Raw genomic sequence first — 15,918 nt, forward strand, 5'->3', positions numbered from 1 at the left:
TCCAAGCAAACAGCGGAAAATGCTCGCGGTCATGTGGTATGACAGTTGGCTTTTTTCTTCAAAATTTTAAAATTTACAGAAAAATGGTGTTAAAAACAGATTTTTTAAATAATTGAACAGGTCTTTTCGAGATTAATGTAAAAGTTCAACTCCTATATGGATTACAGCCATATTTCTATCGTTTATTTGCTAATAGAACTGAACATTTAAAATCTCAACAATAAAAACCTAACCGTTACAACAGAAATAAATACAAAGGAAGAGTACCACACCCCTCACGAATCTTCTTTGTCCGGAGCCATCGGTCGTAATTATGCGTACCCTGCTATCGCGATTCAGTGTTTACACCGTTTCGATGACTCCTCGCTTTTTCTGCCGCTCCTCGTTCGCAATGAACGATGTTTCTTCCGATGTTGGGCTCAACTCCGACGGTACGGCGAGCGGGCCGCCGACCGGTAGTGGCGTTACGTTCGGTACCGGGTTAATCGTACCAGCTAACAGCACATTCGGAATGATCGGATCTTTCACGGAACCGCTCAGCACGCTCCCGTTGCCACCGGTCGTCCCACTTCCACTGCCGCCCATGTTCGACGAGATGTTAACCACACTCAGCGGCTCTAACGTTAACCGGGAGGGAGTGTGCGAACGGGATGGATTGTTGGATGAGTTGCGAGACACGGGACTAGAGTTTTGGGAGCGACGAAAGTCTTCCAGCGGTATCTCCTCCGAACGGGGCCGTGGTATGCGCGGGCTCGATTCCCTGGACCGGGGCGTACCGGACCGGTTACGCGAATTGTCCCGCGATTTCAGCGAGCTCGATCCAATGCCGATCGGTTGGCTGCTTTCCCGCCGAGTGGCTCCAGCAGTCAGCTTTCTTCGCGTGCCCGTTGGTTCGCTGAAATGGAAAAGATTAGATGGAAATGCTTTTTAATCCTTACTGAGCAGTATTGAACTGTTTCTTAGTTCCTTGCATACCCTTCGGTTGAGCGACTCGCACTCATCTGCACACGACTGACGCTGCCCGATGGCATACTATCGCGCCTCAGGGCCGCAGCCACTCCCGGCACCCGGTTGCTGGTGGAAAATAACGGACGATGCTCCCTTCCCTGACGTCCCGAAGCTCCGTGCCGCAGCGATGGGGTGCCACTGGCCGACGATCCGCCCGTCCCGGCGAGCGTTGGGAAGGACGGATCATTCAGTTGACCCGGAATTTCCAACAGCTGCGCTATCTGGAACATTTTCTTCTGCCGTGCTTTGCTCCGTCCCTTCGTTAGCCGCTGCTTCGCTGCCATGCACCGGATGTGATCGTCAAACATAAACTTGGCCGACAGGATGGGCGTTCGGTTGTTAGTCGCACCGCCCCGGTGGATGGTTAGGTGAAGACTGCGCGAATCCTCCTTGTCGCCGTTTACCTCCACGTCCTGCAGAAAGCCGACAAATTTAGCCACTCCCCACCCTAACCGCTTGCTGTCCGGCTCGACCAGGATGAGCTGCAGAATATCCATCACCAAAAAGCGCCGGTACTTCGTGCCGTCTCGCATGACGACAGTGCACGCAATCAAATCACTATTATCTGCAAACAGGAAGCGTGTCACATTAGTTAAGGTGCACGGGGGGATTGGTATCCTAAGAGTTCACTTACTCAAATCCAGCGCATTATCTATTTGAACACATTGGCTCAGATTCGTGAGTGGTAGCAGTGTTTCCTTCTCGCCCGACATCGACTGGCACATGCGGCGAAGGAGGAAGAACACGCGAATGGCGCGCCGTGCCTTCTCCACCTCGCCGCACGGTAAACGGCGGGTGAAGCTTATCCCCGTCAGCGGCGTTCCCGTCGGTGGTAACAAGATGGTAGAATCGTTACAGAGGAATTCCACGTTTAGCGTAGCTTTTACCATTTCGTTGTACCTATTGGGGAGTGAAGCGAGTGAACATTACGCTACGCTTGAAGCAAGAAGCAATTAGAAAGCAATTATTTTGCTTACTCGTCTTCAAACAGGTCCAAGAAAATGTCCTCCGATTTGTAGAAATTTTTCAACACATTCATCGCCTGATTGCGCGACTGATGCAGGGACGCCAGATACTCTTCCGGGACGGACGGGCTGGAATCTTCCACACCGGAACCAATGATCTGACCGAGCAGCTTCAACGCCAGCTCCGTGGTAACGAGCCGTATGCGACAGGCTGTGGGAGACAAGCGAAGATTGTAAAGGCTTTGTGGTAATCGGATGGGAGGAGAGGAGTATCTCTTTCGCTTCCTGTCACTTACACGGTTGGCTAGAAATGTTAACGATCTGTAGCAGCTTCTCGATCAGTATCACGTTATACTGGGTACGATTTGAAGGTGATGAGCGGTTCAGCACGATCTCTAGCCATTCCGAGTTTACACCTAAAATCAGGTTCAATTAAAAGCAAATATTATAACATCTTGAAGAGCATGGCACTTTAAACAAACATGAAATTACAACCAAAACATACACCAATCTAAAAGCCAATTTTGATGGTTGATAGTACCATTAGTTGTTGAAAATAGCATTTAAGTTACAATTCAATACACAGTACCGTAGCATGCAAGCAAAGTAATTCAACAAAAGAAATTCGAATATGTATCAACCACCTGTTTGATATGAGTTTTAGGATTATAAAACAACTAAACTATACATCAAATGACACAGGTAGATAACTAACCGTCTACAAAACCGGCACCAACAGCGAGAAGAAGAATTGGTTCATTGCAACGGCACGTCGAAACGGTAAGTCAGGGGTGCAACGATTGATTAATCATGAGGAAACAGCGGCAACAATGTTACAAAAGGGAAAAGTAGTTGAAAAGTTAGTGATGCGATTAGTGATGTTAAATTGTGGAAAAAAATGATAATTGTTAAGCGTGAGAGAATGGCAAACGTTCAGTAAAGGTTCAATCTGGCAAGTAACTACCGTACGGAGCATGTTTGATCAATTGAACGATGTCATATATACAGAAAGAAACCCAAGAAATGTACTACCAAGCCCAGTTTCTACTGAAGGTAGTTCGTTCCACCAACTTACCTTTGTTGTTTGCGAGTGCGTAAAGCAAACACAATGCCAACAGCGCTAGAAAGTCGTTCTCGGTACAATCGAGCGACGACAGGACCATGTCGAGGAAGGGACGATTCGTTTCGGGCGTACGGTACGCATTGAGTAGAAGCTTCTCCTTTTCCTCGTCGGTGATGTTCACCTTTTCAATCTCTTCCGAAAGGGTCGGCGGGCTAGGGGAGTCTAAAAATGCAAACAACCATTAGACGGGCGATCGTGCATTGAAACCAACTGTCCTTGCTTACTCGATATGGGTGCTTCATTGTTGGTCGAAGTGCTGGTACTGCTAGCATGGCTCTTACCACTGCTGCTACTACTACTGTTCGGGCTCTTATTGTTGCTTCCGCTCGGTTCGTCGCCCAAGTGAAGCTGCTCCACCCCGTAAGCAGCAGAGGAAGCTACCGTACTTTCCAGTGCCTCCTCCAGGCTTTCCACTGGCTGTACAAATCCCAACGCCACCACCTCCCGGTTGTCGATGTATGCGTTTAGCACCTGGGCAGCGCCCTCCTTGAACACGGTATGATCCGCATTGAGGATGACCCACGTTAGCGCATTGATCAGTGGCCGGTGCGTGATGACAAGGAACACGAGCGACAGCAGAAACAGGGCCACGACACTGGCAACGCGCGGATTGTTCATCTCCTTGATGTCAATATCGACGACCTTGTTAAGCACGGCCGCAAGGTTACACGTCACCTCGGCCATCGACATCGGCGGTGAGGGTGTGAGGGAGAATATGTACAGCGGCACGAACAGCTTGTGCAGCAGGTGCTCCGTAAGGACGGCATTGAGATCGGCAATATCGAGACACAGTATGTCGTTCAGATAGTGCAGATGATCCAAATGTTCCGCCACGAGGTTGGCTAAACGGTGCTGGGACTGGTGGCTGGAAGAGTACGATCAAGCGATTAAAGTTAAACTGCGCATAAAGGTCTGGACGAGAGAGAACAGAACACTTACTCAATGTCGTTACGAACGCAATTGTCCAGCTCGAGGATATGTTTACCAATGAACCATACTAAATTGCTAAAGTACGGTGCGGCCGTTTTGTCCCGTATGAACTGCAGCATGTTCGGGTTCTGCACTCTGTACACGTTCAGCGTGATCGTACGCACGGCAATGCGTACCATCGATTCGGGATGGTTGAAGAACTTGATCGCTTCCGTGTAGAGTGGGAAATCGTTCGTATGCTCATTGTAGAAGAAGTGTATCGTGTGCGTGTTGAGCTTCAGGCTCAACGTTTTCAGGAACAGTATGTAATAGCCCATCACATCCTCGTCCGAGAAGTCAAACTTGTGGACAATGATCGAATTGACCAAGTTGTTGCTGAGCAGGTAGTCTGCAAAGAAGGAGAACACACCCGCCAGTGCCCGTTCAGTTCAGTTTAGTTCAGTTTGGTGTGCGCCACCAGCGCAAGTATGTAACGCGCCATTGAGCGTGCTTCCCCCTCTAGAAGCGCTCATGCATGCATGCATGTAACTTACACAGCGACGTCTCGTTGCGGATGTTCTCGAACAGGATGTTTAGCGTTTGCAGCAGCTGCACGCACACGAAGCTCGATCCTCCACTCTTTTGACGCATTATGTGCAGGAAGTAGGAGAGCATATTCTTTTCCAGAAAGAAGCTGCGAGAACAAAACCACATAACAATGACAATGAACAAAGGTCAGCCCGATAGCCCCCGATTGGCACACTCACTCGAATACGGAGGAATCATTTTGATCGCCCCAGATTAGAATTTCTGCTATGGACCGTAGCGATTCCACCAGCAGGCCGCGGTTACTTTCGGACACGGTCGTGTTACGCTCCAGCACGCTGTACAAATATTTCAGATGATCAAGTGATAGGCGATTCTTCGGACGGTTCCATCCTCCCCCGAACCAGCTACGGCTGCGAAACATTTTGCTGCTGTCTTGCGCTCGAGGCGCGCACGGTTGAGTCGGCTGGCAGTGAGCAAACGTTCACCAACTCCGTCCAGAAGCTAATGAGTTTTTAATAGCACGCCCGAGCACATCTTTTAATAGTTTTTCCTCACTTTTTCCGTAGCAGTTTACGAAGCAAAAGCAGATAGCACACAGATGGGTGATGTTATTTTTTTCTGGCTAATTTGACGTTTCACAATGACAACACATCACGGTGGTAAATCGCGCAGTCCACAAAATATTGCATGATTTGTTAATCTTTTTTTCGTTAAATTAAAAAATGCAATATTAATGAAGTCAATCAAAATTTGTACTTTAGCAAACATTTTCATCTTATCAATAAAATAGTAGATTAAAATTACGGTTGTTTTATTTTTTCCGAAACAACCGTTCTGGATATGGATTCTTCAACATTCGATCATAAACACGAAATGGAATTTGAGGTAAACAATCTACTGTCAAAGCGTTAGGCAAATTAAAACATACACAAATCGCTCTCGTGCTAGAAATTCACTAAAAGTACACATAAATCCATTAAAAACCTTCTCAAAATGGCACTTTCCATGCAGAAAAGAAACAATGTAAGTCTAGACATCCGATGCAATCAATTGGTTAGAGTTGTGGTTTGATGTTAATGTACTTTCATTGTAGGTCCGCTTACCGCCGGAAGTGAACCGGGTCCTGTACGTGCGAAACCTTCCGTACAAGATCACGTCGGATGAAATGTACGATATTTTCGGCAAATACGGAGCAATTCGACAAATTCGAGTGTAAGTAAAATGGAAGCTTGTCATACCTCAACGCAGTGGAAGTAATTTCGCAATGCCTTTCCTTTGCAGTGGCAACACGCCTGAAACTCGCGGCACCGCCTTCGTGGTGTATGAAGACATTTTTGATGCGAAAAACGCCCGAGACCATCTGTCGGGATTCAACGTCTGTAACCGGTACCTGGTAGTGCTTTACTACCAATCGACGAAGGCGTTCAAGCAGCTCGATGTGGATAAGAAGCAGGACGAGCTGGATCAAATGAAGGCCAAGTACAACATCAGCACGGAAGAGCTAAAAAAATAAGTCCGTCGCACACCGTCTCTAGGTTTATGTATGTAAGGTATATAAAAACACACAAACTTTCCTATTTGTAAGAACCAAAAGTTTATTTGTTTAAATTTCCTTACTGCTAGTGCTTACGATGCGTTTCGCCAGTCCTCAATGTTAATCTTTTTCCCGCTCATTTCGGCACCTTTATGCTGAGATACATTTTGCCCTGTATGGTCTGTTTGACCGGATTGATGCGTTTCAGTATTTGGGTCATGGTTTCCACCAGCTTCTCGCTCGACACACCCGTCTTCTTGTTCTTGAACTTGGTCAGCAGTTCCGTCGTGGTCATCGGTTTGCGCATCAAGTACCGCCGAACCGCTTCCTCGGTTATACCATAATCACTATGGAAAGAGAGAAAGAAAAAAAATAACACCAATATGAGAAAACTGATCCCCCCCCCCCCCCTACTCTTGCTAATTCGAGACACTTACTCTTTGCTTGTGGCATTAACGATGCCAGCGAACGTGGGCGGAAGAGACGGAGTTATGTCCGTCTTAACCTTTTTAGCTGGCGTAGAAACGGGACTGTTGCTATTATCCGATCCGGTCAGATCCGTCGTCGGCATATTGGAGCCGGTCATTTTGCGCTTGTTCGAATCGAACTGGCTCACGCTAGGCGAGGCCGAGCGCGAATTGTTCGCACTGGACAAATTCGACCCAACGCCTTCCTTGCTCTTCTTGTCTTTCGGCTTTTTCTTCGCACTGGCCGTATCGGAATCCGAACTGTCCGAGCTGAAATCGCTGGACGAGTCCTTTTTGTCCGATTCCGACTTTTTGCTCTTGTTCTTCTTTGCTTTCTTCTTCTTCTTGCTCTCTTTGCCTTCCTTTTCCTTGCCGTCCTTGTCCTTCTCCTTCGATTTGCCATTCTTCTCGTCCTCCTTTTCCTCATCCTCCTCCGATTTCTTTTCCTCCTCCTCCGAATCTTCGTCCGAGGTCAGCAGCTTCCGCAGTGCGTCTTCCTCCGCGACGGACTTCATCTCCTTCACCACCTTCGCGTCGTGGTCCGACTCGCTGTCGCTCGAGTCCGAGATGTAGTCCAGCTCGCGCCCCTCCTCATCACCATCGTCCGACTCTTCGAACGCTTCCTCGTCCACGTCCCGCTTCTTCTTCTTGCTGTCCGCCAGTGCCTTCTTTTTGTTCTTTGCCTTCTTATCCTTCGCATCGTCGTCGCTGTCCTTCTGCTTCGACTTGCCCTCATCGTCATCGTCGCCCGACGACGACACCTCATCCGAGTCGATCCACTCGTCCATGTCGCTGATCTTCAAATCCTTGCTCTTGCCTCCCTCTCCCTTCTTGCCCTTTGTTTCCTCCTGGTCGTCGGCCTCGTTATCCTCGCCCTTCTTTAGCCGCTTCCGGAACATGAGCGAGAAGTAGTTCATCGTCTTCTTGCGCCGCCCGTACTCCTGCTCCGCTTCCTCCGCGGACAGTGCTTTGTATCGGTTGATGGGCTGAAAGTTGTACCACTCGTTCAGCGGATACGCCTCGATCGCCCCGTCCGGTGCGTGTGTAAACACGTAAAACGCAGCATTCTCGCCCACGCCACCCTCCCGGATGCCACGGAACATTTTGCCGCTCTTGCCACCGGCACGCAAAATCCAGGGCTGCGCTTCCGGCTTGTACTTTTTCGATATTATACCGAACCGCTTGCGGCGTGCCTCCTCGCGCAGATCCCGATTGAACTCCGAGCCGGCCCCGAACTTGGGCATCACCTCCTCGATGCCCTTGTACTCCTTCTGGTTGTTTTCGCGCTCCATCTTCACCGTCCGCCACTGGGTAAAGTCGACGTTGAGCGTCGCGTTGAACCGCATGACGTGATACTTCTTTTTCAGATTTTTCGGCACACGAATCACAAACTCCTGCACCGTTGTGGGCGCGCTCGAACCCGAAGCTCCCGGTTGGCCAGTGGCGCTCTTCGAGTTCTGCAACAGTTGACCAATTGATCAAATTCCGAATTTTGATGTTTTGCAGGTATATAACACTATCACATCATTACTTACCGATGGTGCACTCATTCTGCTTGCTGCGCAGTGCACCTAGCCCTTGGGAAAGTTAAAATGTAGAAACTAACTTAAAACACAACAATACCAACTGCACACGAAGCAAAATCTGGCGAGGGGAATGTTTTTCTACTTCGACATTTGCAGAAGCTGGGAAGGCGCGGGAACACGGCACAAGTCATTCGGTTGACATTTCATGGAAAAAATCTAATTAAATTAAAACACACAAAAACAAAACTATTCCCGAAGAAATAACTTAAAGCATTTTGGTATGACTCATAGCATTTTTTTAATCAAATAAAGTAAAATTTAAATCGTTTTCTACCTGTGGTAACCCTCTGTGAGGCCCTCGAAGTTTTGACACATTCACGATAAATAAAGTTCAATTTGCTGCACTTAGCAAGTAGCATGGATGACAACGCTTTATTTTTGTACAATCAGAAATACTAGAATACTACAATGTCCTATATTCTTGAATATGTACATTTTAACAATGTGACAAAAGTATTTTTCATGTTTTTCCTTCATCCAAATTCTCATTTTTAATCCTTTTTTGTTTTTAAAACTCTTTCGTTAAATTCCACTGTGCCGCCAGCTGCCAGCTCCAAGTTGGATGTTTTGCAGTTGCACTAGCGAGTTTTGACGAAAAACATCAGTCGACTGTTGTCGTTCGCTTCGTAGCGCCAAGGTCGTGCGCCAGTGTGTGAATCGGAATTTTTGAACTTGTTCAATTTTGTTAACAGAAAAGCTACCCTCCCCGGTGCATCCGCTGCATGTTGAACAGCAAGGTGTGCTCTGTTGGTGCGTACGAAATATGAGTGAACGGCGTTGCGGAGTACGCAACACACGACGACGAATGGACCAATTGTGCCAGTAGGCAAACTCCACCACCACCACCACCACCATCATGCCTACGTGCTCTGTTTTGATTCGCTGTGCGCTGTGCGTCGGAACGGTGCTACTGGCCACGGTCGTGACGGTGGCGCTCGGTAGCAAGGGCCAAGCACCGCCGAAGCAGCCGGACGATGGAACGGCCACCGTCGAGCAGCTTCCGTTCTGTGCCGAAGAAACGACCCGCCAGCGTGACCTTAACGATGGGTAAGTTTGCTTGCGTTTAGTAATTATTGATGGCCCTTCACACACACACACACTTCTCGTACACACTTTCACTCGGAACGTGTCTGGACGTGTTTGTGGTAAGCTTCCTCCAGTATCAACAAGAAGAAACGTAAACATTACAACATAAAGTTGTTTTGATGGCTTCTTTGCTTCCTGCGATCCTACCGATCGATCGATCGAATGATCAAAAGCGGTAATTTCGGGACTTGGCAAACAATTCAACGATTACTTAGTAGCTCGTCTGACCTACAACGTGTTGTTATCGGCCTCGTTTTGAGAGTTTCCGTAAAAAAGCTCAATTTTGGGCTTTACCTGCTGCTCTTATCGGCTAGGTAAATTTATCGCTTTATCAGGAGTCTAAATTGCGTCATCATGTTTATTCTTGCGATTGGCATTTGTTTCTGATCCACGCATAATATTAGTAACCTCATCGATTGGGATTATTTTAAAGCTTTCTTTTTCGCCGGTTCTTTCTAAGGTCATTTCCCGACGGGGCGTAAATAAGCTCATAGCATTGCAATGATAACAACGTTGTACTGTGGCTGCTGCTGTTGCTGCGCACGTACATCGATTGTAGGGCACACATTTACCCATTTGTTTGCAGAGTCTGTTTTTAGCCTGACTCATACTGTGAAGTACTACTACAAAACAAATCGCTTTAGCCCACCTAGTCGCTTCTTATTCCAGTTAATAAACAAGCGAAGCTCTTTTCGTCCCCCCATTCAACAATTTCGGCGATGATTCAATAGGACAGTCATAGAATTGCTCAAAATCATCATTAAATTTCCATTACTAGACGAAATTATTGTGCATTTTAGCATACTTTTTATTGCGGCGTTTGCGAGGAGAGAGAGGTAGACGGAGCCTTTTCTCCCCTTCTAAAGCACTTAACGCATTTAACTGCTACACGTGGAAAAACTTCTTTACCGTTCGCGCCGATTTTTACAGTTCGTAGTTTTCGTCGTAATTTTCCTTAAACTCTAGCAACCGCTCGATGTGTTCCTTGTAGTCCACCTCCTCCAGACCACACTCCGCAAAGCGTGGTATTTTTGCCAGCCGGATACGGCTAACCTCCCGGTGCAACGCCTCCAACCCGTCGCCCAAATCGGATGACGATTGTATCGCAGCCAGCGCCGGACAGCTCTGGACGTACGGCAGGGCCGCTTGGGCCAGCGGATCGTCGGTAAGGAAACCGTCAAATCCGACGCGCTTGTCAAACAGCTCCACCGGGAACGGTTGCCGGATGGGCATGGGGCTTTGGACCGAGGTGACGTGCGACATGCTAACCTCGAGACTGCAGGAGTAGTAAAACTGTAGCATTTCACTCACGTTGCTGCACCGGTACGCGGGCATTGCCTGCTGCCGTTGGGCCGATTTGGCCGTCGGTGGCCGTTTCAGCCGGTTCTGGGGCAGTCCACGGGCACACACCGACTGGATGACGGCTCGTTTGCGCACGACCGCGTTGGGAGACAGCTGTACCGTGAGACTTTTGCCGTCCAGCTGATCCAGAAAGTCGATCAGATCCTGCTTGCCATCCAGTGGGAAGGGAAAGGCGAGCCCCGCGGCAGCCATCTTCCGACCGTGCGCACTCAAATCGCCGCACAGGCCGGAAAGGTATGCGCCCGAACCGGTTGTGGCCGATCCTTTCAAACGGTAGCGCAGCGTAGCCGTTTCCAGAAAGCTTGCCAGGATGGCGGAAGTTTGATAGAAATTGGCTGGATCGTACAGAAGATTGGGCAGTGCGCGCGGTTCAGCCACATTGCGCCAACAGCGGCCCATTGTCGAGAGTGGCACAAACAGGGAACACTGGTCCGGCAGCTGTGCAAAAGCGAGCGCAGTGTTGACCACCCTTATCGAATGGTTCATGGGCTCGTCGGCACTTTTGAACGTGGGTGCTTTCGGTGGGAACACCGGAAAGAGCAGCGTTGCTTTGCCGTACTCGTCCTGCAGATGTTCGAGCAGTTTTATCGCCACACCGGAAAATCCATCGGCACAGTCGAACAGCATCTGGAAGCCTTGGCAACCGTCGCACTCTTCGATGTACTGGCGGGCACGGTCGGTAAACTCGTCCTGAAAGTCGTAATCCTTCCACAGCTCCATCCCGTTCGTGATCGTGTCGAGCTGTGCCTCTTCCCGGGAATGTGTATACCGCTCGATCACGTTGATGCTGCGCGGATGGTACCGGGTGTAGCTGTAGTCGATCCAATCTTGCACCGTGGCGGCAAAGTTGTAATCTTTTTCCGCTTCCTCCTCACCATTGGCGCTGGAAGTACTCGCTTCGAGCAGATCCTTCTGGTAGGGGTGCCGTTCGGCAGGTTTATCTTGCTGTTTAATTACCTCCACTTTTTCCGACTCCCAACCGATGTCCGGTAGCTCGGCAGGATTGTCGGTGGCAATTTGGTCCGGGTCGAGCGGTTGCTCGTAAAGATCGCCGGTGCGGGGCACGTGTTTGAGTGTTCCGCTCAGATCGAGCATTAGCAGGCGCGGTGTAAAGGTAACTTGCCGCTGTCTCGTTTGACCTTCGCGATACAGTATCGAGTGATCGATTTCCGATGGTTCCGCGTTTGGATCATAGTTGAACGATGATTCCTGTGAGCGTGGGGTGAGGTAGTGGATGACTCAAAGTGTTGTTGATTTTCTTTCGATATTTGAAGCCATTCTCACCTGTATGTTCCACCAGTGTGTACCGATGTAGTTGGAGTAATTGCCCAGCTGGAATGTTAAGATTTCACGTGCCATTCTGCGGTTGGATTGTTTCTGGAACTAATTTCACCAAACACGACTGTGCACGCCGCGCTTCACAACATCAAATGCCGTCTGTCAAAATACAAACAAAGCGCTGTGCACAGGGTTGTATTGCAACCTGAGAATGTTTACATGGTCAGATTCAAAGTTTCGTTGCAAAACTTACGTGCAATTTGAAAAATGACTGTTAAAATTTAATCATTCCGCTTGTAATTTGTGCGAAAATATTAAATCCTCCTTTTTTATTCTTTTTCAGATTGGTTTTCGTAACAACGCTGGACGGGAAAATGTCCGCCCTCGATATGCTGAACGGTGGAGCCGAACGGTGGAGCATCCAAACCGGCCCCGGGCCGCTCCTTTCCTCCAGCATCCATCGGCTGGAACTGACGAACAACGGCAAATGGGTGCGCATGATACCGTCGCTCGGCGGCAGCCTGTACAAGTTCGATGGCGATTCGATCGAGCCAATTCCCTTCAGTGCAGAGGACTTGCTCAAGTCTTCGTTCAAGTTTTCGGACGATCTCGTCATCTCGGGCGGTAAGGAAACGCGTTCGTACGGTGTCTCGATGCAAACCGGTCAGCTGATTTACGTTTGCACGATGCAAGGATGCAAAAACGCAACAGAGCTTGCGATGGAAATGGCAGCAGATGGCAAGTACGGGCCGCCGGAGGATGGCGCTGGTACATTGGATCCCATGCAGGAGGACGTGCTGGTTATACGGCGCCAGACGCAAACGGTCCGTGCCGTCGAATCACGCACCGGCAGTGAGCGGTGGAACTTTAGCATCGGCCACCACGAGGTGGAAAAGATGAGCAACGAGGACTGTCGCGGTGGCAAGGAACGGCGTGAGGTGGATCCCGTCATACTGGATCTCGATCTTCGCGTGATCATACCGGAGGGTGTGATCTGTGCGGTGCGTAAAAGCGCACCGGGTGAGATCGTTTGGCGGCATAAGTTTGAAGTGCCGATTGTGAGTGCATGGCGATCGTCGGGTAAAACTAACGATCAGCTTGTTGGGGTGGATATTTTCGACCGTACGGACTGGATGTGGAATGGTAATGTGGATGATAGCGAATCGGGCGATCGGCCACCGCTGATCAATCCATCGCTGTACATTGGAATGCACGATAAGCAGCTGTACATCCAGGAGTCGGCAGCAATGATAGAGGAGCGGGAAGAGAAGATGCAGCAGCTTGCATTGCTGACCGATGAGAGTAAACTGCCGGCCATACCGTGGAAGCCACTGCCCGCCAGCCGTGGCATTGCGGGGCTGCTCACCGATGGGGACAATCAGTTTCAGCTCGTGAACGATGATGAGGACGATGCGGGTGAATCGACTGCCATCGCTCGCTCGGTACTATACGCCTCGAACTACATCAATGGGAATGGATTCTTCTTGGTTTACGATACCGAGCGAGATGACGAACAGTGTGGCCATGATGAGGATGAGTCGAACGGAGTCAACAATAGTACGAAGTTCGGGCATGACGGATCGCACGACCATGGTGAGGATATGGACACGATGTTCGACGCACCGGTCAAGGTGATCATCGTGTCGATGTGGTACTGGTGGAAGGAAATACTGATTATTTCCATTACGACCGCACTAATACTGAACATGATGCTGAAGCTACGGCTCGAAAAGCCCCCGGTAATGGTGGTGGTGGAACGCAAGGTCACCGTACCGATACCGACCGCAGTGGAAGCGGTCGAGGAGTTCCCACCGGCAATACGGATGACGGCGACGCGCAGCTACTCCGAATCCAGCTCGTCCAACGGTCCACCAGCGTTGGTGGACAACTACACCTCCCGCTTCCGCGACGATTTCGATCTGGTGCAGTGTCTCGGGAAGGGTGGCTTTGGGGTGGTGTTCGAGGTGCGCAATAAGCTAGACGACTGCCGGTACGCAATCAAGCGGGTCGTGCTGCCCAACAAGCAGGAATCGAAGGATCGCGTGATGCGCGAGGTCAAAACACTGGCCCACTGCGAGCATCAGAACATTGTGCGGTACTTCCACGCGTGGATTGAAACGCCACCGCCCGGTTGGCAGGAACGGCACGATCGCGAATGGATCGAACGCAACTGCCTGTCGACTTCGATCGACATTGAAACGCCGACCGACACGTGTCCCCCGTTGCCGGGTGTGGCCGCATCCGCTACGACGGCATCTTCCTTTGCGGTAGGGATGAAGAATTCGCGCCTCCAAACGTCATCCATCCAGTCGAACCTGTGGATGCCACAGTTTCCAGCGGCAAACTTTTCCTTCTCGAACGGTATCGGCGACGGGCCGTCGCTGAAGCGGTACGAGCAGAGTGATAGCTGTTCCTTTATCGAGTTCCGGGCCGAGGGTGAACAGGACGGACAACCGGCCCGGGATGACGAAACATCCAGCAGCTCCGAGTCCGAGTCGGAGGAGGAGGACGAAGCGTCGGAAGTGCAGAGCAATGGAAAACATCGGTGGAACGATGAGCCGGAAGACGATTCTTTGGACATTGTCTTCAAAGAACCTTCGCGTAGTGAAGGTATCAGTAGCGGTGGCGCAGTCGCCCAACAACATGCTGTAGCGATTGATGTATCTTCCTCACCCGAAGGTCGATCGCAACCCGCGGCGATGAAGGATGCGCGTAATGGGCTTAATGTGGCGCAGCAGCAAAAGCCGAACCCATTCCGCAAAACGCACCGTCGACCACTGTCGCTTGATCTCACGAGCACGATGCGAAGTTCGCGGGACCCGTGCACCCTTCCATCAGGGACGGACCAGTCGAAAGCAAGCTCGGCGCAGAGCAACAAAATCTATCTCTACATCCAGATGCAGCTGTGCCACAAGCAGTCGCTGAAGGAGTGGCTCAGCCTGAACGGGTTCCCGGCGCGGCGCGATAAGATTGTGCCAATCTTTGAGCAGATCGTTGCCGGCGTCGAGTACGTCCATCTGAAGGGACTGATCCACCGGGACCTGAAGCCGAGCAACATATTCTTCTCGCTGGACGGAAGGATTAAGATCGGTGATTTCGGGCTCGTGACGGACTCGAGCGATCTGCAGTACGACAGTGAGAACAACATGCCGACGATGGTGCCGAACCGGCACACGCGCCAGGTCGGTACGCAGCTGTACATGTCGCCGGAGCAGCTGAAGGGTTTGCCGTACGACTACAAGGTGGACATCTATTCGCTCGGGCTGATTTTGTTCGAGCTGCTCGTTAGCTTCGGTACGGAAATGGAACGTATTTGCACGCTGAAAAACGTGCGCAAGAGCAAATTTCCGGACAATTTCGAAGAGGACCACGAGTGTGAGGTACGTGTGGAGAATTTTTTTAGGGTTTTGCTGTACTGAAACTAACGCGCTATTATGTTGTCTCTTTTCAGTTCAAACTCTTGACATTGATGTTGTCCGAAACGCCTAACAAGCGACCGACGACGTTCGGCATCAAGGCTCACCCACCGTTCAAGCGCATCCCTTCGAACAAGTCCACCAACTCGCTCGGCGTTGTCGACGAGACGTTGGTCGTCGATAGTGGTCCCGGATCGACGAACGGTTCGTTCGAATCGGAGGACGGGGACGAGTGGCATTTTGAGCTGCCGCCGCGCAGAAAAGACAGCCGCACGTACAGCACGTCCGGATCAGGGTCGGGCAATGGCTCTGCCGGTATGCCATCGTCGGCGGCGGCACCGAATCAATTGTGCTTTTGAAAAGAACAGACCACCTTGTGTGTATTACCCTGAGTCAGCGTGGCCAAGTGAATATGTGTAGATGTAAGTTATTTATGTCGTACCTCTATGGTTGTGCGCAACAGTCCTAACACGCGTCCCCGTGAGATATCACGTTTTAAGAGAAAACGTGTAAAAAGTGTTTTTAAATGTAGGTGGCTATTCTTCTGAGGAAGGATGGAAGCGATGGGATGTTATTCAACGAGAATTATAAATATGATGATTAATAAAGTGATCAAACAGTACACACTCACTGAT

At 50.0% G+C, this 15,918-nt stretch overlaps 5 protein-coding genes across 6 annotated transcripts; 2 read left to right on the forward strand and 3 right to left on the reverse strand.

Moving 5' to 3' along the window:
- Positions 1-157: 157 nt before the first annotated feature.
- Positions 158-5,190, reverse strand: LOC121589143 (protein CLEC16A homolog). 2 transcript variants are annotated; one of them, XM_041907813.1, is made up of 11 exons: positions 4,773-5,190; positions 4,560-4,699; positions 4,036-4,414; positions 3,321-3,961; positions 3,049-3,258; positions 2,689-2,691; positions 2,270-2,389; positions 1,986-2,184; positions 1,643-1,908; positions 976-1,573; positions 158-895 (listed from the first exon to the last, which is right to left on the reverse strand). In XM_041907813.1, the coding sequence occupies exons 1-11, from the start codon at positions 4,973-4,975 to the stop codon at positions 343-345; spliced, it is 3,312 nt and encodes a 1,103-aa protein (XP_041763747.1). In that variant the 5' UTR covers positions 4,976-5,190; the 3' UTR covers positions 158-342. The 2 variants fall into 2 exon arrangements, with proteins under 2 accessions (XP_041763747.1, XP_041763748.1); XM_041907814.1 differs by lacking the exon at positions 2,689-2,691.
- A 238-nt stretch (positions 5,191-5,428) lies between these two features.
- Positions 5,429-6,147, forward strand: LOC121603547 (splicing factor 3B subunit 6). The gene is made up of 3 exons (XM_041932412.1): positions 5,429-5,577; positions 5,648-5,766; positions 5,836-6,147. The coding sequence occupies exons 1-3, from the start codon at positions 5,548-5,550 to the stop codon at positions 6,065-6,067; spliced, it is 381 nt and encodes a 126-aa protein (XP_041788346.1). The 5' UTR covers positions 5,429-5,547; the 3' UTR covers positions 6,068-6,147.
- On the reverse strand, positions 6,124-8,393 carry LOC121603545 (general transcription factor IIF subunit 1). Its single transcript, XM_041932410.1, has 3 exons — positions 8,091-8,393; positions 6,526-8,012; positions 6,124-6,435 (listed from the first exon to the last, which is right to left on the reverse strand). The coding sequence occupies exons 1-3, from the start codon at positions 8,103-8,105 to the stop codon at positions 6,225-6,227; spliced, it is 1,713 nt and encodes a 570-aa protein (XP_041788344.1). The 5' UTR covers positions 8,106-8,393; the 3' UTR covers positions 6,124-6,224.
- A 313-nt stretch (positions 8,394-8,706) lies between these two features.
- LOC121603543 (eukaryotic translation initiation factor 2-alpha kinase-like) lies at positions 8,707-15,917 on the forward strand. The gene is made up of 3 exons (XM_041932407.1): positions 8,707-9,188; positions 12,211-15,247; positions 15,319-15,917. Exons 1-3 carry the CDS (start codon positions 8,998-9,000, stop codon positions 15,640-15,642), a joined length of 3,552 nt encoding a protein of 1,183 aa, XP_041788341.1. The 5' UTR covers positions 8,707-8,997; the 3' UTR covers positions 15,643-15,917.
- On the reverse strand, positions 10,012-12,038 carry LOC121603544 (protein misato). The gene is made up of 2 exons (XM_041932408.1): positions 11,874-12,038; positions 10,012-11,798 (listed from the first exon to the last, which is right to left on the reverse strand). The coding sequence occupies exons 1-2, from the start codon at positions 11,946-11,948 to the stop codon at positions 10,152-10,154; spliced, it is 1,722 nt and encodes a 573-aa protein (XP_041788342.1). The 5' UTR covers positions 11,949-12,038; the 3' UTR covers positions 10,012-10,151.
- Position 15,918: the final 1 nt, after the last annotated feature.

This window comes from Anopheles merus, chromosome 2R (assembly GCF_017562075.2).
Source record: "Anopheles merus strain MAF chromosome 2R, AmerM5.1, whole genome shotgun sequence".
NCBI lineage: Eukaryota > Metazoa > Arthropoda > Insecta > Diptera > Culicidae > Anopheles > Anopheles merus.

Bases quoted from the DNA above. Each gene is read 5' to 3' on its own strand.
- LOC121589143 (XM_041907813.1), bottom strand. From the start codon at position 4,975: ATGTTTCGCAGCCGTAGCTGGTTCGGGGGAGGATGGAACCGTCCGAAG. The intron at 4,700-4,772 runs GTGAGTGTGCCA...TTGTTCTCGCAG, and splicing joins AATGATTCCTCCGTATTCGA to CTTCTTTCTGGAAAAGAATA. The intron at 1,574-1,642 runs GTAAGTGAACTC...TCCTGTTTGCAG, and splicing joins AGATAATGCGCTGGATTTGA to ATAATAGTGATTTGATTGCG.
- LOC121603547 (XM_041932412.1), top strand. From the start codon at position 5,548: ATGGCACTTTCCATGCAGAAAAGAAACAAT. The intron at 5,578-5,647 runs GTAAGTCTAGAC...CTTTCATTGTAG, and splicing joins CCATGCAGAAAAGAAACAAT to GTCCGCTTACCGCCGGAAGT. The intron at 5,767-5,835 runs GTAAGTAAAATG...TTTCCTTTGCAG, and splicing joins GCAATTCGACAAATTCGAGT to TGGCAACACGCCTGAAACTC.
- LOC121603545 (XM_041932410.1), bottom strand. The intron at 6,436-6,525 runs GTAAGTGTCTCG...CTCTTTCCATAG, and splicing joins GTTAATGCCACAAGCAAAGA to TGATTATGGTATAACCGAGG.
- LOC121603543 (XM_041932407.1), top strand. From the start codon at position 8,998: ATGCCTACGTGCTCTGTTTTGATTCGCTGTGCGCTGTGCGTCGGAACG. The intron at 9,189-12,210 runs GTAAGTTTGCTT...ATTCTTTTTCAG, and splicing joins CAGCGTGACCTTAACGATGG to ATTGGTTTTCGTAACAACGC. The intron at 15,248-15,318 runs GTACGTGTGGAG...GTCTCTTTTCAG, and splicing joins AAGAGGACCACGAGTGTGAG to TTCAAACTCTTGACATTGAT.
- LOC121603544 (XM_041932408.1), bottom strand. From the start codon at position 11,948: ATGGCACGTGAAATCTTAACATTCCAGCTGGGCAATTACTCCAACTAC. The intron at 11,799-11,873 runs GTGAGAATGGCT...CCACGCTCACAG, and splicing joins CACACTGGTGGAACATACAG to GAATCATCGTTCAACTATGA.